This window comes from Micropterus salmoides, unplaced genomic scaffold, assembly GCF_014851395.1.
Source record: "Micropterus salmoides isolate LMB-PRFRI ecotype aquatic unplaced genomic scaffold, ASM1485139v1 Ms_hic_scaffold_2, whole genome shotgun sequence".
In the NCBI taxonomy this organism is placed as follows: Eukaryota; Metazoa; Chordata; class Actinopteri; order Centrarchiformes; family Centrarchidae; genus Micropterus; species Micropterus salmoides.
In genome coordinates this window covers 24,608,617-24,630,998 of record NW_024041150.1, presented here as the reverse complement: position 1 = coordinate 24,630,998, position 22,382 = coordinate 24,608,617, and the positions used below count along the sequence as shown (strand labels likewise).

Below are 22,382 nucleotides of genomic sequence, written 5' to 3'. Positions count from 1 at the left end.
CTTGTAGTAACAATGAAAAACAAGAAGTGATTAGACTGTGTGTTGTTTTATTAGCAGAAATGCAGAGATAAGAACAAGGACATCTTTACATCTTAAAGTTTAGAAATCTCAGGAAAGAAAACATGTTTTTTAGCTTCTGACTTGAGGTTTGCATTTGTATCTAATCCTAAATATACAGTGCCACCTCAGATTAAACACGTTATTTGTTTGTCCTTACTCTGTCCAGTTAATGGGCAATAAAGAATCTGTGTGGTCGCAGAGATGCACAATCTTAAGTTGCTGGACGTGAATAGAAGAATGAGCAAGTGGACTCAATATCTGTTTGGGTTGTATTTATTATATCTAAATAAACCTTGCTTTCTACCGTTCTATCAGTTGAAAGCAGGTGCCCTTCATTCTTATAATCGCAGTGTGGCCACTTTCTGAGAGTCACCGTCTTTTCCAGTTTCTTTCTACACAGACACATCAGTATAACATTGTTAAATCAAGGTTAGAAGCAATTCTGTCTCATCCATGGGCGACATTAGGCAACATTTTTTTGTTAATGCTGACAGTACTGCTATTGAGCACAAAAAGGAAATATTTGAGAGCTGCATCTTCTGTTGGTTATGATGCCATTTGCTGACAGCTTGTTTTCTGTTACTTCAATAACAGCAGGGATTATTGCCTCAACTGCTGGTTCATAATGCTACAAATTGCCCTGTTTTGGCATCAAACCTTTGCAATCATGTAAATATCCTGGCACAGTAAAAAAAAAATAATAATAATAAAGTGACAAGATAAGACCCACAGTGATTTTAATAGGGTACTTGACAAATTATCAAGAAAGACGATCTCATACAGCTATCCTAACAAAGACAGCTCAGATTGGAGACTGAATTATGGTGGACGCTAATGTGCCAGCAGTCATCTTCCATTAATGATATTCAGAGTGAGGCCACCTTCAGAAATCGTAACAGCATATTTTTTGTACCTCTCTATACTGCTATACAAGAGCTATACTTTGACATATGCAACACGATAAACCTTAAAAATGTCTGATGTAAACTGAAATGCCTAATAAATATAGGCTACATTTACATTTAGCTTCTACAAGGCTATGGGTGAGGCAAGATCTCTCCCAGTCAACCATAACCCTAACACTTCATGGCTTCCCTGGATCTTTAACTCCACTCTGACCCCACGATGCTGACGTGGCGGAGGGAGGCTGAATCATCTTCTCCAGAAGGTTCATCATGCGCTCCTGCAGCTGCAGACATTGGACCTGCAGGAGGTTCTGTTGGTGCATGGCACGACGGACCTCTCTGCACGTCTCCTCTATGGCCCGGCTCGACCTCCTTTGTTGCTGCAACATGGCCTGCATCACTCGCAGTTTCTTTCTCTTCATGGATAGGTGCTTGTTGGCATGCCTTTTCCTGGCTGAAGTAGGGTGAGAGCTGGAGAAAAGGGAGTTGACCTTTGAGAGCAGGCAGTGTCTTGTAACAAGAGATCACCTCTGGTTTCAAGAGCTCATTGTTAGTAGTTATATGATCTAAAACAGTGTGCAATTTGTTAACATCAGCAACTTTCTCCTAAAGCCAGAAATGACAGAACTAAAGTACCTGAAGTATTTTAAAACATGAAAAATACTGAATAAACTAATTGAATTGACAATGATATATCCTATACACAGTGTATTGCCCTACAAAAGCCAGAGAGGAGAAACGGCATTATTTAGTCAAAATTTAGACCAGAGCTAAACCTGTAAACACCTTTTTGTTATGTCATATATGTATAATTTCAAAGAAAACATTGTAAAAAAAATTGCAGCTAACAGCTACTGCAAAACTCATTTAAACACCAAACCAAACAGTCAGCTACACAGCTAAAGCAAAAGAGGCAAAAGTTAAAGCTAGCTGAAGATAAACACGGCTAAGTTAGCCTTGGCTAAAGCTAATCTATTCACTTTTCTATTTTGTTACTTCATATATGTATAAACCCAACAGCAAACTAACACAGACGACGCTAAAACAAGAGAGCCAAATCCCGCTGAAACTGGTTGAAAATAACCACAGCAAGCCATTGCTAAAGCTAAATTAATTCCATTTTCCGCCACACTGTTTCCTGTAATTGAAATGTATCAGTGTTGATAAACTAACATCATGGCAGTTTTTGTTATCCCATAAAATAAGACAGAGAGCTAAATCCAGTAATCGAGACTAAAAACAGCTGAACTAACGTTACTCGTCCTGCTAAAAAGGTAACTAGCCAAGCTTAGGAGTAACTACCATCACAGCTTTTCTCCAGTGGAATTCACGTTTTGATGGTTAAGCTACTTTTAAAATCACAAACGTAATTATTTATTTATATTGTAATTTATAATACATGTTATTTGTTCATATGTATTCCAAATCTCAAGTTTTTTTCCAAAGGAATATGATTTTTTGTTGTAAAATATTAAGTATCGAGAAAAAAACTCAACCTCAGTTTTTGCTGTACTCCCTGCTCTCTGCTATCTGTAGTACAGCTGCAGAAGTTATGTATGCGTTTTCTCTTGAGCTTACAAGTTGAACTTATTTACTGCCTTTGGTTTCTCTTCCTCTAAAAATATGACACAAATTTCATATGTTATTAATTTAAATATATCCTAAATAAAGGCATTGTAGAAACTGAGTTTGATTTCTTGATGATATTGTTTGCAGAGCCATACCTTTATGACACATGCAAAAGGAAACACATGTAACAACATGGCCGAGTAAACACAAGTAAAGCCTTGTAGGGCCATTTAGTTAGTCAGTTTAGTTAAAAAACTTTGGTGGATTGCTGCCACCAAATGTAATACAAAGGTCAGTCTATCAACCTGTTATTACCTTTATCAGTGACATGCACCCACATAACGTGTATAGTTCCTGTTACCTGGAGCCCTGTGTGTGCTCACTGTCAGAGCTCAAAGACTCCAGCTCCTGTTTTATCTCCATCTCATCTGAGGAGCCTGTGTACTCTGGCAGGAATCCCATCATCCCCTCCTCTGACTGGGGCACCAGGTTGTCTGTAGACTGGGAGGAAGTGGAGGGACCTGCACCGGAGGCATTGAACTCCACAGAATTCACCCGCCCGTTCTCTAGCGGCTTGGAGAGGATCTTCTCGATGGGCTTGTAATACGGCCAGTCCGGCGTCTCCCCACTTTCACTGACTGCGGATTTCAGTCGCCTGTTAGATCAGAAATAGATGTTTAAAGTCATGCAACAGCTGGAGTTTGATGTCATAACTCTGATTGGACATTTGGATTTGGTGCACTTGCCTGTACTGAAAAGACATGTTGGTGATTTTCATCTTGATCTCCTCTTTGAAACGCTGCTCCCCGGTCAGCTGGAAAAACCTCTGGGACATCTTCTCGTAAACCTTAGCATTCCTCTTACTCATTTTCAGTTCGTTGTGGTGTTCCTCCCACACGTACAGGAGGGCTTTCATTTCACCGTCGGTCCAGTTCGGGGCCCGCCTGTGTTTCTCATTGTGGCCTGGCAATAGATAGCTGAAACCATCCTCTGTTGCCATTTTTGAAATGGTTCTCTTGGCCTGTGCCGGCTGTGTTTGCAGAAATAGGATCTTTAGAGGTTGAATTTGAAAGTCTTTTACTGTGCTAAGAGCTGGGTTGAATCTGCAGTGAAGGTGAGGGAGTGATACATGCAGGAAGGCATACACACACGCACACACACACACTCTGTCCTGCCTGTGCCCTTCCCCCTAGCCTAGCTGAAAAAGGACTCAAAATGGGGCCTAAAGCGGGAGACGAATCCGGTTAAAAGCTTTTAGTGGTGCGTGATGTCACTGTGACATCAAGTTGCCCTGGTAACGGCGAGGGAGGCCCTTCGTTTTCCCTCCCTCTCCTTTAACCACTCCCATCCGCTCTCCTTGTCCCTCTATTCTGCTGCACCGGCAGCACAAAAAGCTTTTAGCTGAAAGGCAGCAGTGTGAGCTGCATGAGATTGCTGACAGTTTTGAAATATGAGCCTCTGGGGAGGAGGAGGGGGAGAGAGAAAAGGAGAGCGGAGACTACGGGTATGTGTTTCCCTGGCAACTAGGCACTGGATTTGGTAGTCAGCCAACACACTGCTCCATTTAAAAGCTTTTAATAATAGACAAGTCGTTTTTTGAGACGGGGAGAGGAAGGATATGCTTTATCTGGCACGATGTAGACAAGAGGGAAACACTTCCAGCCTGCAGTTTCAGACCTAAAATGCAAGCAAAAGCCTTTCACAGGATAAACTGTGAAACACTTTAGGTGGAAATGACAGAGAGGAGACATCAGACAAAATGGCAACATGTGGTGATCAACCGCAAGCACCCCCTGCAATGGAATACAAAATGCTTTCTGCTGTTATCAGCTTTCTTTTCATAGCTGTGGGTTGCAGACAATGGACCCCTGCTGGAAGGGTTTCTCTGACCAGTTGGAGACCCCTCCCCCCTTTTAGATCTCAGCACGGGGCGGATCTCCGTCTACCCCCATCTCAAGCACCCTAATCTACCATATTATGTGCATTTTTTTCTCCTAGTCTCTTGCTCCCTTTCTCTCTACCTCCCTCTCTGTTCTCATGTTTCTTTCTTGAATATTTATGCACCTAAGCCACACTGGCTGTTACACAAACATGGTAAAAACCCCAACCCCTCTTTCTCTGCAGCATTTTGCCTCCAGCTTTGTTTTTCTTCTGCCGCCTAAAAAGCTAAAAAATGGTGATGCACAAATACAAGTCTTCCATTTTCACTTCATCTTTATTAGTGCCACTAGTTGCCGTCAGTCCGGCTTAACTCAGTTCTGGCCTGATTAGACCCTTAACCCATCTGCTCCTCAGTAACGTGACAGGCGGCCGGTGCATTTTCATACTGCAAATTGGCAGCTTTGCCCAATCCATCACATCTGTCACTTAAGGCAAATGTTAAGGTCCACAGTTGCAGAAATGGAGGAGCAAATGAAAGTGTGAAAGTTTTTTTGTGTCACTGTTGCCTCCCTTGTGCAGTTAAAAGGCCTGTGTCTCAGTGAGTTAAGAAATGTGATTGGTCTTTTGGGTATGGGTTCATATCGCTTTATTGACTACCTGAAGCTAAAATATTATTTTTTGCAGGGTTGTGATTGTTGTGACAGTTTTTGCTCAGCATTAAACACAGAAAATAATGCAACCATTTAAAAAAGACTCCCAAAGTCAGTCTTAAATCCACACATACTATTTCAGTTATTTCACTATCACAGCAGCACACTAACCATTTGTATTTCAGTATCATGACTGAATCCCTTTTGCTGGGGTCCATTATAATTGTGTTTAATTAATCTCCGTACATTTTCTCATTCATTAAGGTAGAGGTAATCCAGACTACTAATCCAGGAGACAGACTAATCTACAGATAAACTGGTCATGCGCCACTCACGTCTACATGTAGAAGTCAGTAATGTGCGTGATCTATAAAGTCTAACTACAAATGTAAAATCAAATTAAATGACAAGACTAACTAGGATCTATTTTATAGATTTCTAATTTCATCTCGCTTATAACTGAAGAAAATGTAAAAAAAAAAATATTCACAATTACACAATACATTTCTAATGATCTAACGAATATACGTAGGATCAAGATGTATTATCAGCTTATTTAGTAGGCACTAGCAAAGTAAAGTAAACCATATTAAAATGCCTGTACTACTTAAATATTAGTACTTAAAAGTAAAACTCCACTTTCAGTTAAACACAACACAAGGTGTGCTTTTGTTTTGTATGGATGTGTAGATGGATTTTTATCCATTTAAAATGAAACCAATGACACATTAAAGTTAATGACGATGAGAGAGTACATTTTAGTATTCAAATACTGCAAAGAATATTTAGTATTGATACATTTGTCAAAACAAAACTGTAAAAACAGTAGTTGGCATTAGTCTGAAACTCTTTCTGGCAAGGGAATGGAAAAACTGCAGTGTTGCCATGATTTGACAGAAAATATGATTTTTATCTTTCTATAACTATAAAGTAGGTTATCTCCAGTCCACTCAGTGGAAACAGATTATCTCAGTGTGTTACTGCAGGATGGTGAATTCAAACAGACCTAGTTTAATATAGTACACAAACACACAAGAGAAAACTGATATTTTTATCTCACATTTTTCAATTTAATAGTCCCACTGCACTTTATTTGCTTGTACTTCATACATACTGTACTGTACCCTCTTAAATTGCATGTGATGTAGCAATCAGGGTTTAGATAATCTTATATGGTCCTTAAAGCAGGACTATGTAACTTTTGAGTGAAGAAGTAGCACATTCTCGCTCAGTTCAACATACTCGGGGGTTTTGCTGCTATAGTCTTGGTCTGGTGTGAATAGTAGTTTATGGTGACTAATGTTAGCTGGCAAGCACATTCATTATGTTGACTTTATGAGTCCTCTCTACTTGTGCTACTGTTACACAATGTTTGAGCATTATCTTGTGTTTGTCAGTGGTGGCCACAGTGCCTGCTGTTTATGAAAAGTTACACAGTCTCACTTTAAAGTAATAAAAGCTGGCACATTTATGTACTTTAAATAAACATTACAAAATCAGCATTACATAAGGTAAACCAGAGGAAAGCTCTGTTATCTCTTTGAACCTTAGAAAAATGTTTAATGCAAATTTGTACACATAAAACACATACATACAGTACAGTGCATACATAAAGTCTCATAAAGTATAAATGTTTTTAATGTTGGCCTACATTAGTATGTCAGCACATACTTTTGTACATCTCGTCAAACGTACTTCATAATAAACCGGTCCACAGTGGACCGAATGCAAACTGGTTGGACCACTTTGGCCAAAGCTGGATCCACAACAACAGATAGTCTTTTGCACCTGCTCATGGAAAATCTGAAAAAAAACAACTTATGACCATGTTTTGTAGTGTTTTTTAGAGCATTTGAGGCTGGTGTGTGTGTGTGTCCTACACAAAAATACAGTAGATACAAGCTGTCCGATTCATTTTGATACTAAGTAGAAAGCTCTGTGCAAATCTGAGCTCAGGCAGGAGGTCCAATCCTAGCTTTTGGGGAATTTACTCCTCCTGGGGGGAATGGTGTAATCCATAGTAGCTTTTCTATCAGTCCTTCACATTAACGCAGATACAATAAGACATAGAAAGCTATTAAATGCACCCATGCTCTGAGGGCAGAACAATTAGGGAATGTCAGTTTGTGAATACAAAATACTGCCGATGATTTTTAAAGAAAGGGGGCTGGTATATGGCATATAAATTGTCAGGCAAACTCAGGTACACCAGCGGTTATCTTCACATCATACCACATCTCTGTCACGCCGCACCCAAAACCAATGCAAAGAAACACACCATATAAAACAAAATGTAAAATTAAAATATAAAAACATGACAGAATGGAAACAATATCCTATAATATATCAAGTATTCATAATATACAACAATACAATTTAATAAAAATCAAACCTAAAAAGGAATGTAGTTCTGGAAAAGTACCACTAGAGGTCAGCAAATATTCATGCTCAGATATCCAGTTAAACACTTGAAATATTTATCTGCAGTGAAAAGTTTCTTCTGCTTGTGGACTAACTCTTCAAAACACTTACAGACCTCACTTCTTATCTTCAGGCTAACCTCTTTTCAATTCCACATAGCAGCAGCAGAAGTAGTAGTAGTAGTGGTTCATCAATTCAGCAAAATCCACTTAGTTACATTCTTGATATGAAGTCTCACAGTATAAATGTTTTTTTTGTAATCTAACACTGACTTGTATGTGCACAGTGGTCTCAAATGTCTCACTGAATAACATCTCGACTGCATCAGGAGAAATAAGCATTCCCCACGTATCGAAACTGACTCATGCAGTCATGGGAGAACTTTTATTCTCAACACTTTCTGTTAATGTTCCTGTAAAGAGTTTTTGTTTTTTTGAAGTTATCTTCCATCTCTGCTCGTTTGTTCGAATTTTGAAAATAATTCGTCTGTCCAGCTGTGGATCCCCTCCCAGGATCGTGTGTTTTCAAACTCCAGGCTGGTTTCTAGTGTCTTCTGTGTCTTGACTCTCTCCGGCTCAGTCTCTGGGTAGACACTCCTCCTCGGTGATGCCCTGAGCCTTGAGCTCCTCGAGGACGTTGTCCAAGTGGCCGGGGTCCGGGTAGCCGTGGCCCGTCAGGTTGGAGCCGAACTCCGTCTTGTGGTGCACCTCGTTCCAGATGACTGTATCTGACTCGCCGGTGGTGCTGGACGTACCCACAGAGAAAATGAGTCGGCGGTCCCACGCTACCAGAAGAAGCCTCAGAACCTGGGCGAAGAGATTATGAAACAAAACGCGACACTTTAGCACAAATACAGTCCAGTCACGTATGCTTGAAAACAGCAGAGAAGAGTTTTCATTTACCTTGCGTCCCTTCTCGCTGTCAGGGAGGTAGCAGTGTCTGGGGAACCCGCGGGCAGTGAAGGGTTTGCCTGGATTTGGGTGCTCTGGGCCCTAAGCAACAAGAGTAAAGTTCATCATGTCATCTGAGTAAAGCAAAAAACACTTCCTGTATTCTTAATTTAGAAGCTAGTGTCACGTAAACTTGGGTAACCTGATTTTACCTGGATGCCAGGAGGGATGTTATAAATGATCCGGATGGTTTTGCAGTCCGGGTGGCCGGGTAGCGAGTGGGGGATGACGTGGTACTCCATCTTGCCCGGAGGCTGGTTGCCGGTCTTGACCCCGTAGATGGTCTTGCAGGTGGGACACTGCAGGCTGCCGTCCTTGTTGCCATTGTTGTACATAGCAACAAGGCATTGGAGGTGGTACTGGTGACCACACTGCGCCAGGCGGCCCACCGATTCCGCCCGGGAAATGCCACCTACACCGGGGCCTTTGTAGCCTGATGGTCCGGCCAGAGCCTCCATACAGATGGTGCAGTCCTGAAATGTGAACACGAACATGCTTTATGACTTGTCCAGTCCGATATAGACAGTTGACAACATGTCCTTTCTTTATGTTGTCTTTCTATTTTTAGCCAGTGAGAACAACTTTTTTCAAATAATGAATGTGGATGAATTAGAAGATGAGGCTCTGGGACTAAACCATCTTAATGACATCTGAGCAAACTCCATCTGCTGATGAAGATGTGGCTAAAAAATCTTTTTTTGTGAAACTGCAATTTTTTAAAGCTCAATCGTGTTTTCTTGTTTCAATGAGGACAACAAACTTTTACAACCTGCCTATGGTTTACCCAGATAGAACTGTGAGGCTTTTAAACTGGATTCAACAGTATGCCATACCCAACAAGGCAATAAACCCTCAGAATGTATTTGGGCCGCGGGTTTTCAAGGTTTTATTTGACTGAACTGGTAGCTAAAAAGGAGAACTCACCTCCTCTGGGGGATTGCGGACTTTCTGAAGGTACCGCTTCACCACCTCCTCAGGAGTCTTGCCTACAAGACATAAACACAGAGTATGACGATCTGTTTCCGACCAGAGTGCACATGATAGGCGTGACCGCACACGGGTGAAAAAGCAAGCAGACTTCATCGTCGTCAAACCCACCTTTACGAGCCTGTTTCTTTGTGGTCTTGCGACAGCAGTGGCCCAGACCGGGCACAGGCTTAATGTCACTTTTGCTGACAGGTGGAGGATGAAGCACCAGCTTGGGAGGGCGAGTCAGGCAGACAGGAAGTCCTGCTGCGCTCATCAGGATGCCTGTAATGCCTGGGTACAGCCAGCAGAGGGGGGAGGTTAGACACTGTATTTGGGGTTTACTGGTTGTGTCATGAGCTGTTTATCCTGGGAATTATCTATCAGCCATACTCGTGATGGCTGGCCGGTGGATTTGCTGACATATCAGTTAAATTTGGGGATAAATGTCATAAGCTGTTTCGGCTGTAGGGCAGTAAACTAGTCTCAAGTTAAGGTTTATTTTTAAGTACAACAAACTTTAACTTGTAAGATGCCTCTTAAAAACTGAAACTCATAAACTGATTTTACACCTCTTCTGACTGATCTAAATATAATGAGAAAGAAATGGGTTGTGTGAATATATTTACCTGCAAGCGCAGGGTGGACAGGGCTTGATCCATTCAGGTTCTTCACTGGAACTGTTGGCACTCTGAAACACAAGTAAACAAATCATATTAATCTACAGGTCACTGACACACTGAAGGCAGACGCACAACTGGCCCGGTCACCTCAGCCCAGATTCAAAGCGTCACAATCTAATGAGTCACCTGTAAAGCTGGAAGGAGGCACACGCGACACACGCAGACTTCTAGTTCACCACATGTCAGCAGGTTAAGGAGCTTTTGCCAAGTCATGCGGAGTAACAAACAGACGTTGCTCATCACAACTTGGCGTACTGTGTGAAGATAGCCAGATAGGACATCCTGCTATGTAAGGCTTAGGATTAGGATGTGTACGGCAGCACTAGACAGTCCGCACTTGACAAATGAGTTATTTCTTTGGGTAAAACTAATATAATACTTATAAAGGAGCCAGGAGGGACAATATTAGTAATGATCGCACTAACCCTCGCAGAATGCAAAGATTTTTCAAGACAAATTAAGGTACTAAGGTACTCAAACTACTTACAGCAGCTTTGATTTTATAAAGCACCATTCATTTTTCAGTGGTGGACAGTATTTGTACTTTACTTGAGTATTTTCTTTTCATGCCGCTTTCTACTTATACTCTACTACATATCAGAGGGAAATACTGTACTTTTTACCTCACTACATTTATCTGACAACTTCAGTTACTAGTTACTTTAGAAACTAAACTACTCAAGGGTTTATACAAGTACAGCGAGTACATTACTTGATCAAAAGAAATTTAACTGGCAACTATTTTTACAATCGTTTAAGTCATCTTTTATGTAAAAACATTTCATGGTTGCAGCTTCACAAATGTGAAGATTTGCTGCTTTTCCTTTTAATTATTTTAATGTATTTTTAATCCTTTTAAGGTTTTGGACTGACAAAACATGCACTGTGAAGGCATCACTTTGGGTTCTGGGCAATTTCATTTATCACTATTTTCATAATTCTGACATTAGTTGCAGTCTGATAGAAAATAGTTGAACCTCAAACAACAGCAACAGTAAAATCCTGCTTTTACATTAATGCATGTAATGTAATAATAATCTAATGATATACATGATGGTATATATGATATACAACAGTGGACATTTTTCATTCTGCATTGAATACTTTTACTTTTAACAGTTTTTCTCTGATTATACTTTTACTTAAATACCATTTTCAATCCGATACTTTTACTGGTAACAGAGTATTTTCTGTAAGGTAGTACTTTTACTTAAGTAAATGAATACTTCATCCACCACTGTCATTTTTATTTTTATTTAAACTCCTTAAATATGCTGAATGAGCCCCAAAAAAACTTCTGACACACGTGTCCTCATTTAATAAAATGTCAAACCATCCTTAACTACTGCTGTACTGTATCTCTGCTCATTAACGGGTGAAATACATAGATAAAACACACGATAACAGTCACTATCACAGACCAGTCAGATGTGTGTACTTACGGTCTGCCCGTTTTGATAACAGTCATTTTTTCCTGCTTGAAAGCGCCACAGAGACAACTCGAGATATTCCAGCAATAATTTCCACTTGTGGCGTAGTGGAAGTATGTTAGTGTCTCTGTCCCTGTCTCTCTCTTCCCCTGCTTGCGTGCAGGTCCCTGGTCTACCTCCTCCCTTTATAGGGCTAATCCACCTGTTTCCATCTGCTTGACTAAACTCTGGCTATAGGCCAGAGATTCGTCACAGTAGGGATTACCTGTCACTGTCAGTTATCACGTCACGCTGCCAGGCCAACATAAGGTTGACAGACTAAGACCGTATACTAACACATTGCTACTGCACAGATATTACACCTGCTATCATAAAATAACCTTCGATTTGGGCAGGATGGTTTTAACACTTGCTCCGGCTTCCTCCCACAGTCCAAAGACATTGTTCATGTATTATAAAGCACATATATTTAACATATACTTGAAATTGACCCAATTAAATTGTCTTTTACAACCCAAAGGAAGGATTTGGTGCTAAACTGAAACATTTCTGCTAAAAAAACAGTTCATCTTTAAATAATAAAAATGGAATTCAATTATCTGCAAAATCTATGGATTTTCTTAAGGAATTATATCTTAAAATTACAGGAAATTATTAAAATTCACACTGTGGCATATTATTTGCAGTTGATTGGTTATCATATATTGAAAATCTAAACTTTCTGACCTTTTTTGTGGGGTAAAAATAAGGCTATATAGGCTTGTAGGTTAAAGTGTCGTCTTGTTCTCATATAAACAGTAAGACAATAACAATCATCTCTATTTTCAGTATCTGAAGATTCTCTGCGTCCTTATAAATGATGCAACAATGACACAGAAATCACAGACAACAATCAGGAGTTACTGTACTGTTCAGTTCCTGTACCTGGAAATCTGCTTACTCTGTTACTACATTTGTTTGTTTAGCAACAAAGCGTCCGAGCTGTTGCGTTAGCTTCCTGTGTACGTGCTTTATGTGATCCACAAAGTCACAAAACATTCTGGCTGACTGTGTCAAACCTGATCATGTATAAGTTGATTGACATTTATGTGTCAGGCAGGAAAACATGAGTGACATGATAAAACAAATTAAAGGAGAAAGCAGAGAAAGGTTAGGAAACAAGACGAGTGTCAGCTAGTCACGTTTCTTTGATCCAGGCTAATCTAGAGGCATTAGAGCAGCCTCCATCTGGACAGCTGGATGATGGAAACATACAATCTGCAACATATGGCAACACACACACACACACACACACACACACAAATTCTTTTACACAATTAGCAGATACAAGCTCAAGTCCGATAACAAGATAAAACCTTGAAGCAGGAGGAAAAACTCAGGCACGCATGATGAAATGTAGGATTTGTGACACACTTTCAGCTAATCAAACCTCACTGCAGTCAGGTGAGAAGGAAGCGCAACAGGTGTGCGGACCAAAGGAAACTCGTCACCGTGATAATCTGTGACGTTGGAGACCCCTCAGAGTTTAACACTTCACTTGGAAACCATCTGCTCCCTTTCACTGCAGGCAATCTCTCCACAACACAATGAAAACGAATGTTAACAATGACACCGCCAATCCAACTGGAAAATGTATTCTTTTAAAAACAGATTTTGTTATCAACTAAAATAATAAACTAAATAAACTAAAATAATATGGTATAATTGTGGTGATTGTCTTTTCAGAATGCTAACAGCACAATGACTGTCAACTACATACAAAATCAATATCAGTCTTCATTCATATCTATTCATATTATTGTCGGTATTTACAATATCTATCCCACTTCCTCATTTTGTCACTTATTTGTGGTGATTTGTGTCTCAAGGCAATTAGTAGTTTGTTATCCAGCGCTGCACTTTATATATAGTAGATGCTCATAATTAGCGTTTTAAAGTGACTTATCTATCCTCTCCATCTTATACTTCCTCTTGCTGCAGTGACACTTCAGTTTATCTGCATGGGATCAATAACGATTACATTTAAACAACCATGGGTCAGGTTCTCTTCAAAATGTGAAATAAGACTTATAATTAGTTACAAAACAATCATCCTGATACATTTTTATGTTTTAGAGCAAAATTACATCCAAAAAGTAGCATAGTAGCAAAAAAATAAATAAATTTATATTTACAGATTTTTGAAAGCTAATTTAGTGCTATCTTCACAGTTCCATTTGTAGCTTAGAGGTTTAAATAACAATTTTTCAGCAAGAGACGTAGTCACAAACGTATCAACAAAGTATCAAAAGGTTTTATATAATGTGAAAGAGGTTGCAAATAGTGACGAACTAATTATCACATGACAGTTCCCCCTTAGCGCTACGAAGCATTGTTAAGAATTTCTGGCATGCAACTTTAATGTTTTAATTCACTCTCAATGTGCTCATTAGCACTGTTTCCAGTCACAGCATGCAACTGTTTTCAGCTTTTCAAAAAATCCTCTATAAACACACTGTACACAGCAGACAGACACAGTTAGCTAGCTAACTAGCTAGCTAGCCAGTTTTCGCTTTGACTTTACCAAAATAAATAACACATTTTTTTTATTTTTCTGTAGCAATAACTCCAAACATATTTAAACTGAGTTTTGCCCTTGACAAAATGTAAAATAAATATCAGTGCAGAGAGAGTGAAATGCTTCAAAAGGTCAATAATCCACTTTTTTTGTTTACTTCTTTAAATTACTCAATATGTGCATGCAAGCCTAATAACCTATATGTATTAATACATGTATTTATGGATTTAAATGATAAAACTAAGGGTTCACCAGCTTAAGGAGGTGTTTTCCTCCTCTGCACCAGTACTCACATGGTGCCAGTTATGAATTTAGGGTTGAAGCAATAAGATGATGACAGCAGGAGCACTAAGTGAAGACTGAGCTAAAAGCAAGGAGAAGGAGAGAAGAAGAACGAGCAGCAGAGGGAATCCCAGGCTGACGGGATCAGAGAGACTGTTGATCTTGATGTTGGCGGTTTTACCGCAGCAGCAGGTGCTCTCACCTGATATGTTGAAATAATGGGTCAGTCACACAGCTCACCTGACACAGACTACAGAGATTACTGAAGCGCGAATATTAAGCCTGTGTTATTTGTTATTAATCTGAAGCTTAGCTGGATTGCTAATGCCCGGATTCAGAGAGCTGGGGAGCTCTGCTGGGGCAATGTTGGGCTACCTCAAATGGAAATTATCCTCAGCATGTGGTTGTTTTTCAGTGTTTAATCAAAGTACAAGCAGCCAAGTCCAACAGACCTGATATCAAACACAGATAAAGTTACTGCATGTGTATAATGTAGGATGCACAAGAGTTTAGGAATTTCTTGCATGTTATATTTGAGCAACTGCATTACAAGTGAAATGTAGAGCACCCCATGAACATCTCTTTCAGTGAGACTCAGTGATTGTGAGGAAAATGTTATAAAAGGAAAGGCTATAATTGGAATCTGATGAAATCTAGATGATAAAACGTGTGGCATGCTCACAACACACAGGCACCACTGCACTGCAGTACAGAAAGGACAGATAAAATAACAAAGAAGCAGCAGCTTCTTGTTCTGAAAGTCTGCCCTGAGACCTTAGTGAACCTCTTGGTAACAGTGACCACAGACAGCTTGCTAACCAGCGCCCTCTGGCTATGACACCTGGAGACTGTGATTTCCTTCATGCTTTAACATTAACTGATGCTGACATCACTGAACACCTAAAGCCCACATGCTCAGACAGTGAGTCTTTGGGTGTTAAATAAATAACACAAATCTATCTCAAACTCTACATGAAGAGATCCTCCAACTGTATCAGCTTATCAGTGTGTTAAAGATCCCCTCCAGATATTTGAAAAGGCTCTGAGACAATAATTTGTGTCTGATATAGTTTTTCAACAAGAAAAGGTTAATTAACCAAGTGGGAAAAATTCTAACTACATCTACATCTTCTCCCTCAAAAAAGAATAAATCCAGAATCTATAAACGTAAAAATATTTTTCATTTTTCTTTTCATTCATAATTATTATTAATCATTCTTAGTGTATGTGCACTGCAGTGTTGGTCAGTAACGCGTTACTGTAATATTATTACTTTTCCCAGTAACTAGTAGTGTAACTAATTACTTTTCTAAAACAGTAATATTATTACAGTTACTAATCCAAGTAACTAATCCATGACGTGAATGTGCAGCAAGTCAGCAGCACCGGACCCTATGTTGTTCATGTCCGCTGATAGCTACAAGCTAAAGGAAGAATGGAGAACGAGGGAGAGAGGCGTTCTTTCACCAGCTGTAAGTAGCTACTGCCATTATAGTGCCACACTCTAAGATGCAAACAACAATCTCGTCTATTGTAAACTCTGTGCAACCAGCAACAAGCTTTCAACTGCGAACATTTCTACGTTTAATTTATAGAAGCATCTGCTGAAGCAGCACAGCAACATGGAACTTCTAGAAAGACACTCTGGCAGTTATACTGTCACTGATGTTATGACTCGTTGGGAGAAGGTGGCGTTAACGTAACGTTTTGTAAAAATACTGAATACTGCTCTTATAAACAGGCTACATGTGCAGAAAAACAGTAGTTCAAAAGTTGGGCTTGAGCTGTATTGTGGAGCACATATTTGTGCTGCACCTCCTCTCACTCTCTCTCTCTCATGAACACCACTGCACAAACCTGTCCAAAGTTAGAATAGTGCTGGGTTGTCGAGTTTCCACATCACACTTGTGTAAATTGCATATTGGACCATGACTCCTTGTGATGTCAAAAAGTGTGCCTGCTCACAGGAACACGTCTTAAACAGAGATTTAAGAGCAGACAAACTTTCCCTCAACAGATAAATGTTAAAAACAGTCTTCTTCTTCTGTCGATCTCTGCGCACACTTCATTCTGCACAATAAAGGTCAAACCTCCAAATGAAATAACAACAAGCAAAACACATTTGTTAGAGGTAGAGGCAGGCTTTAATATTAGCATGCTAATTTTCTTCTTACACTACCCCAGCTAAAAGTAATATCCCAGCAATATGTTGCTGTTGTTAGCAAACATTCAGCCTGATTCCCAGTGAAAAACATCTGCCGGTACAGCTGGTGACTAGCTGCACTTTTACCACTTTTATTAGCAATGTGTATAGAAGGCAGATCCAACCCTCGACCTACTAAGGCTAAAGGCCCACAGGACGACATCTGAAAACATTTTGTCTGGAGTTTTTGTCTATTTTGTAGTCTCCAGTAGAACAAGACCACTGAAGAAATGATCAGGCATACCATAACCATGGGGACATCCCAGATGTTCCCGACCTGTTCCAGATGTGGTTTGCTGAGTGACAGCCAGGAGGCGTGTCTTTTTAATCCCAGCCCATGTTTCAGATTTGAGGGTTCTTGAGGTTTTAATCAGTAAAGTTATCCAGATAACTCCGTAAACCTGCTTTGTGAAAACAAAGCCCTGGGTCCGAGCTGATTGCTACGGTTACCAGGCCAAGTGCTCACACACATAACCACAAAGTATGTTGAGGTTTTTCTGATTTCTCGAGGCCCCAATTCTCCAACTGTTTGCATGAAAACTGTATACAAACTGTGTGTGTGTGTGTGTGTGTAAAGTAAATCCATCATTAAGTGGTTGCATGACAAACGTCTGGAATGTGAAACACTTGTGAGAGCCCGGCTCTCCGTTGTTTTTTCATGGAAATGAACAAGTCTGGTGGACCTTGTTACAATGATTAAAGGCTCACGAATGCTAATGAGCGCTGATGTCAGACGCTCTCTAATGAGGGCTTCAAACAAATGAGAAATTCCTGTCTAGATTTTCTTACACATCCTGTGTCTCATGTTGTTTCATGTACAGTATATTGGTAAGGGATGTTGTCTCTGTGGAGATGTCGTTTAAATGTCACATCAAACAGTGAACAATGTGCCCATTAAAATGTCCTTCATCAGCTGGCATTCAAACTCTATTATTATACAGTATATACATTGTGCCCCTTGTTTCTCTTTAATTTGGTAGTATCCCACCACTTCTTTCATTTGTTTTGCATGTTTATAAATGTGCTTGCATTCCTATATTGAACAGACTCTGCTATGTTCACCGGATAGTCATTGCTGCTGATGCTAGAAATGAGGTTGAGAGCGATGAGAATGAATAAAAACGCTAAAGTTGTGGTCTGGAAAACCAAGACAATGAGCTGAAAGATGCTAAAAACTAGAGCTGGACAATTTCACCTAAAAAACCTCCACATTACAGAGACATGGTTGCCCTGTATTTGGCGCATTGTCACTGCTGAATGCACTTAAAGTGCAATTTATACTTCTGCGTCAAATCGACGGCGTAGATGACGGTGTAGGCTACGGAGCTATGCAGAGGCTACGCCGTTGCCTGACGTGCACCTCCTCCAAAATGTAACTATGTAACTACACATCGAGTCGACGATTGGTCGGCTGGGTAGCCTCGCAATGTCTCCGAGCCGACCGGAAGTAACCCGCACTTTGAAGTAACATTTACTAGCGGCCAAAACGGCGTCTGTAACACAGTGAATCAATCGGTTAGCAGCAGCTAACATCTGCCTGAGCTTCAGACTCTGGTCTGGAAGCTCAATTAATCATCCAGCCCGATTAAAAACTCTTGCTCAACTCAAGCTGAGCGGAACGGCAGAGTTGGGTGATAGTCCTCTGGTGGTTTTGCAATACAAGCGACTTTTATACATTACAAATAGTAATTTAATCCTTTTGTAATATAAAAATATTGATTATTGCAGCTTTAAGCTTCATGGACTACACCCTTTGCTTTTTGTGGTGATGGAGCATATTCCAACTGTCATTTACATTATGTAAATCTTGCTTAAATATGCTCTATTGGAAATCCATACTCCACAGGTCCCCATGATCCACAGGTTTCCTTATCTTTTCTTGGATGATAGAACCTGTAAAAGAATATTTTGATTGAACTGATGTATTTCTACAGTGGTTGTCTACTCACCCAGAGGCGATAAGGGCACGTGACTGAGCCATGGCAATACGCTGCAGTGCTGGTCGGCTCAGCCCTGCTAGGCTGGACCGGGGTGGCAGAGGGGCTGCGCAGGCAGCAGCACCAGATGAAGACACTGGACCCAGAACACGGGCAGAAGGCGAGGGCGTGCAGGTGGAGGCAGCCGTGGAGATGAGAGGAGGGCCTGGGGCGGGCACCGTAGGGGCAGAACAGGAAGCAGACAGTGATGACGAGGTGGAGGGGTGAGGGAGAGACATGGCGGCTGATGAGAGTGTGGTGGAGGGAGGAGGAGGAGGCGGTGGAGGAGGGGGGAGAGGTGGTGGAGGGGGACGGTTGGAGGAGATGGAGAGGGCGGCGGTAGCTGAGCCAAGGAGGGAAAGGGAGTGGGGGAAGCCTCCGCCAAAACCAAGGCTGGTACTGCCAACACCGCTACCACTGATGATACCTACACCTCCTGTACCACCCATACCACCTACACTGAAGCCACCTGTCGCCCCAACTATGGACGTCCTGTGGGGGGAAAGTGACCGTGACAGGGAAGGAGGCCGAGGGAGGGTTAGTGAGTACGACCCTCCTGGGATAGGGTAACTGCTGATTTTGGGACTAGGAGGCTTGGTCTGTGGAGGTCTCCGACCCAGAGTGTGTGCAGCAGACATGGCGCCCGCTTTGACACTCAGCACCAGCATACACTGCTGACAGGCGCAGGGCTGTCCCAAGGAGGTGATGGCTGAGGCAGGGAGTGCTCCACTGGGGTACGCACTCCCGTTTCCAGTCCCACTGCTGCTCATCCTGATCCCCATGCCCACTCCAGATACATCCACACCAAGCAGGCCCCCATGGCTAGGCATGGATGCGGGCCCCCAGGCGTGGTGGGATTTGGGCAGGGGCCCGGACACCAGCGGGTAGGCGAGGTCGGAGCGGCGTTGGATGCGTCGGCAGCGCTGCGTCTGCCCGTTAATTTGGGTCATGCTTTCGAAGTCAATGAGGTAGCAGAAACCCAGCGGCGCCAGGTCCAGCCAGGGCTGCTGACGATCGCGTGCCGCCTGGATGGCGATGCCCACCTCCGTGTCGTACGCCGTCCAGCTGCCAGAGTCGTTCTCCCACTCCCACAACCAGCCCTGGCCTGGCGCTGAGGTGGGGTCGTAGAAGCTACGTCGTACCGGTCGAAGGGTACCTGAGGCAGGGAATAGGAGGTCACAACAATGCAAAAGATCCATGCATACATCAATTACATTATTTCCTTGTATTGCACTTTGAACAGATTCACTGCTTGTCATATGAGGTTTGTAGACATGTACAAGACGTCTATGGTAACTATAACGTCTGAGCGTCTTTCTTTCTCAAACTTGAACTATTATCATGACCCTTGGTGATGAGAGGTAGTCGCAATAGGAGGTCTTTGCTGTGAACAGCTAGAACAAACTCAACATGTCTGTGTTTGCTTGCTAAGAATTTGGGCAAACAGGTCGCCCCTGGTAACAGCAGACGGTGTTCTGAATTCTGATTGGCTGGCAGCCTTTATCCGACCCAAAGCTGGCTGTGTTTGCTTTCCCAGGGTGTCCAGAGAAACTCTACAGAGTCTTCATCGTGTCAAGCCTTCACATATCACATCCTGTGTCTGAAACACAAAGATTCCTCAAAGATGAGAGATGAAACCTTTTGTCAGCGCTGTAAAATGCACTGTATATTTTACAATCCAGCCTTGAGTGAGCTAAACTTAGACGTGTGCAGTACAATTAAGCATTTGAAATACATACTGAAGGATAAAACGTACAGCAAAACATCTTTGAAGTCTTTTTTAAAAAATAACAGTTTCATACATGACACAGCTAAACAATTATTAATCAAACTTAACTGACATTTGTACAATACATTAGGCCTAAGTGTGGCACAGTAAACAGGGGAGTTTATTCATAAAATCAGCTCCCATCGACCCAATTTCATCAATGACCTCAGACTCCTGAAATTCCTCTCCACCCTTCTCCTCCTCCTCCTCTTCCTCTCTGTCTCCTATTTAGACTGAGGCTCCCTGTCTGTCTCCCCCCATTTAAGCTTCTGCCGGGTTTGGAAAATAAACCGCACAAAGGCTTTTGTCAGCCAATGTGGAGAGAAAAGGGAAATGTTGGGGTTTCTGCCAAAGTTAGACATCTGACAACTGACAATTCCCTGCTTTGTCTTACACTGCTCTGCCTCCCTCTCCTTTATGAGGCTTTGACTTGTGAAAGATGCCTTCTGATGTCCTTAGTCTGCTATAAAAGACTGCCATGTTGATGATAGTGTAAAATGTTTTCTGTGTCTATGACTGGACACTACAGCTGCTACTGTGGCCTATAGGTGTCACATGCAAACACAAACAGCATCTCTACCCATCCTTTAATCCTCCAATTAAAATGTAACCTATGGAAGACTAATAATGGTTAAAATAATAATAAATAACGGTACGCTATTTATGTAATTGCAGCAGAAATTAAGAAGCCACTTTGCAGCAAAACACTCCCACCAAAGCATCAACTCCTGGAGCAGAATCAGCATAAAGGATGAAGCACACAAAAAAGCCTCCACATCAGGCCCGGCTACACCTTACACCCTCCGCCGTGCGCCTCTGCCTCTCTTCCTCACCTGTGTCTTGTCGGAACTGGTGCATGGAATGCAAATCGATGATGTAGGGCGAGAGGCGAGAGTCCACCTGGCCGAGGACAACACTACCACACCGCGGGTCGCTCCGGATGACTGCCTCGATGTGATGACAGACAGCCGGGCTGTAGGGCCGCCAGCGTCCGTGCTCGTTCAGCCATTCCCATACCACTACGGCGGATGCTAGTAACATCCTACTCCTGCAAAGGTGGAAAAAAAATAGAGCTGACAACACGGAGGCACAAATGAAAGCGAAACCGCGGGGATGGTGGGCATTTAAAGACACCCTGCTGCCGCTCCACCGTGCATCCCTGCGCACAGCGGCGGTGCATCCATCTTGGACAGTTTGCAACCCAGATGTGTCCCCTATATGTGGATATAAATATATATATTGGGATGACACTACATGCAAACTGTACCTTCCATGTTTGTAGTTTCGGTTATGCAGCAATTAGTAGGTCCTTTTATCACACGGCGAGGATACACAGCGTTTCAGGGCGCAAAAAGCCTCGGAGGATCGTTGCATTTTACTCCCTATGCAGATGAGTGACGTCTACTGAAATCATTTCTCCGGCACAATCAAGTTAGGGTGAGAGGAGGAAATGCAACTTGGATGCTCACGGTGGTGCGGCACTCGTGAAGTAGGTTACCGTGACAGACAGGCTTTGATCGTGCAGTGTAAGGCTGCATTTTTTAACCAAATCTGTGCTGCCTGAATAAAGGAGGATCAGATTCATGAAGGCAAAAAACTTAAATATTTACCGGATTAGAAAGACTCCATTGTATCCAATCAAATCACTGCTTTGTAGAACAGTTTAGGTGCTTTAGAAATGATCCATCTGTCACTGTGATAATGTCTTCAGGTAAAATCCCGGATTTCTGGTTACATAATTGACTTCATAATGTGACATTATGTTTAACCTGCTTTGACTCTGGCTTACTTATCGGCTCGTCCATAACGTCTCCATCGAGTGTCTCTCATCTACCACTGAAAATTATTTGGCCGGCGAAAAATAAATGTTTGACATTCGCGTGCGTGAACACGCCCACGCCTGGAAGGCCTCCGACATCCAATCAGATTTCAGCAAGTGCTCCGTCTGGCCAATTACGCACGTCTCTTCTCTCACGCGCTCATTGCTCACTGCATCGCTAGTATTAAGTGCGTTAGTACCTATTTGTTATATGTTAATACACATCGACTTGTGATCACAGTATTTTATACAGACGGGAGAG

At 41.8% G+C, this 22,382-nt stretch overlaps 2 protein-coding genes across 3 annotated transcripts; both read right to left on the bottom strand.

Annotated features, from left to right (window-relative positions):
• Window positions 1-27: 27 nt before the first annotated feature.
• On the bottom strand, window positions 28-6,359 carry msantd1 (Myb/SANT-like DNA-binding domain containing 1). Its single transcript, XM_038730718.1, has 3 exons — window positions 3,281-6,359; window positions 2,896-3,189; window positions 28-1,436 (listed from the first exon to the last, which is right to left on the bottom strand). The coding sequence occupies exons 1-3, from the start codon at window positions 3,532-3,534 to the stop codon at window positions 1,145-1,147; spliced, it is 840 nt and encodes a 279-aa protein (XP_038586646.1). The 5' UTR covers window positions 3,535-6,359; the 3' UTR covers window positions 28-1,144.
• A 245-nt stretch (window positions 6,360-6,604) lies between these two features.
• On the bottom strand, window positions 6,605-22,365 carry dtx4a (deltex 4, E3 ubiquitin ligase a). 2 transcript variants are annotated; one of them, XM_038730713.1, is made up of 9 exons: window positions 21,569-22,365; window positions 21,135-21,349; window positions 18,507-19,689; window positions 10,032-10,093; window positions 9,535-9,696; window positions 9,361-9,422; window positions 8,589-8,909; window positions 8,389-8,478; window positions 6,605-8,292 (listed from the first exon to the last, which is right to left on the bottom strand). In XM_038730713.1, the coding sequence occupies exons 2-9, from the start codon at window positions 21,340-21,342 to the stop codon at window positions 8,062-8,064; spliced, it is 2,319 nt and encodes a 772-aa protein (XP_038586641.1). In that variant the 5' UTR covers window positions 21,343-21,349; window positions 21,569-22,365; the 3' UTR covers window positions 6,605-8,061. The 2 variants fall into 2 exon arrangements, with proteins under 2 accessions (XP_038586641.1, XP_038586642.1); XM_038730714.1 differs by having other exon boundaries at window positions 21,912-22,365.
• Window positions 22,366-22,382: the final 17 nt, after the last annotated feature.

Coding starts and splice junctions, on each gene's coding strand:
- msantd1 (XM_038730718.1), bottom strand. CDS start 3,534: ATGGCAACAGAGGATGGTTTCAGCTATCTATTGCCAGGCCACAATGAG. Junction 3,190..3,280: donor AACATGTCTTTTCAGTACAG/GCAAGTGCACCA, acceptor CTGATCTAACAG/GCGACTGAAATCCGCAGTCA. Junction 1,437..2,895: donor GAGCACACACAGGGCTCCAG/GTAACAGGAACT, acceptor CCTTTTCTCCAG/CTCTCACCCTACTTCAGCCA.
- dtx4a (XM_038730713.1), bottom strand. CDS start 21,342: ATGTTACTAGCATCCGCCGTAGTGGTATGGGAATGGCTGAACGAGCAC. Junction 10,094..18,506: donor CGTGCCCTTATCGCCTCTGG/GTGAGTAGACAA, acceptor CTTGTGTTTCAG/AGTGCCAACAGTTCCAGTGA. Junction 9,423..9,534: donor AAAGAAACAGGCTCGTAAAG/GTGGGTTTGACG, acceptor TATGTCTTGTAG/GCAAGACTCCTGAGGAGGTG.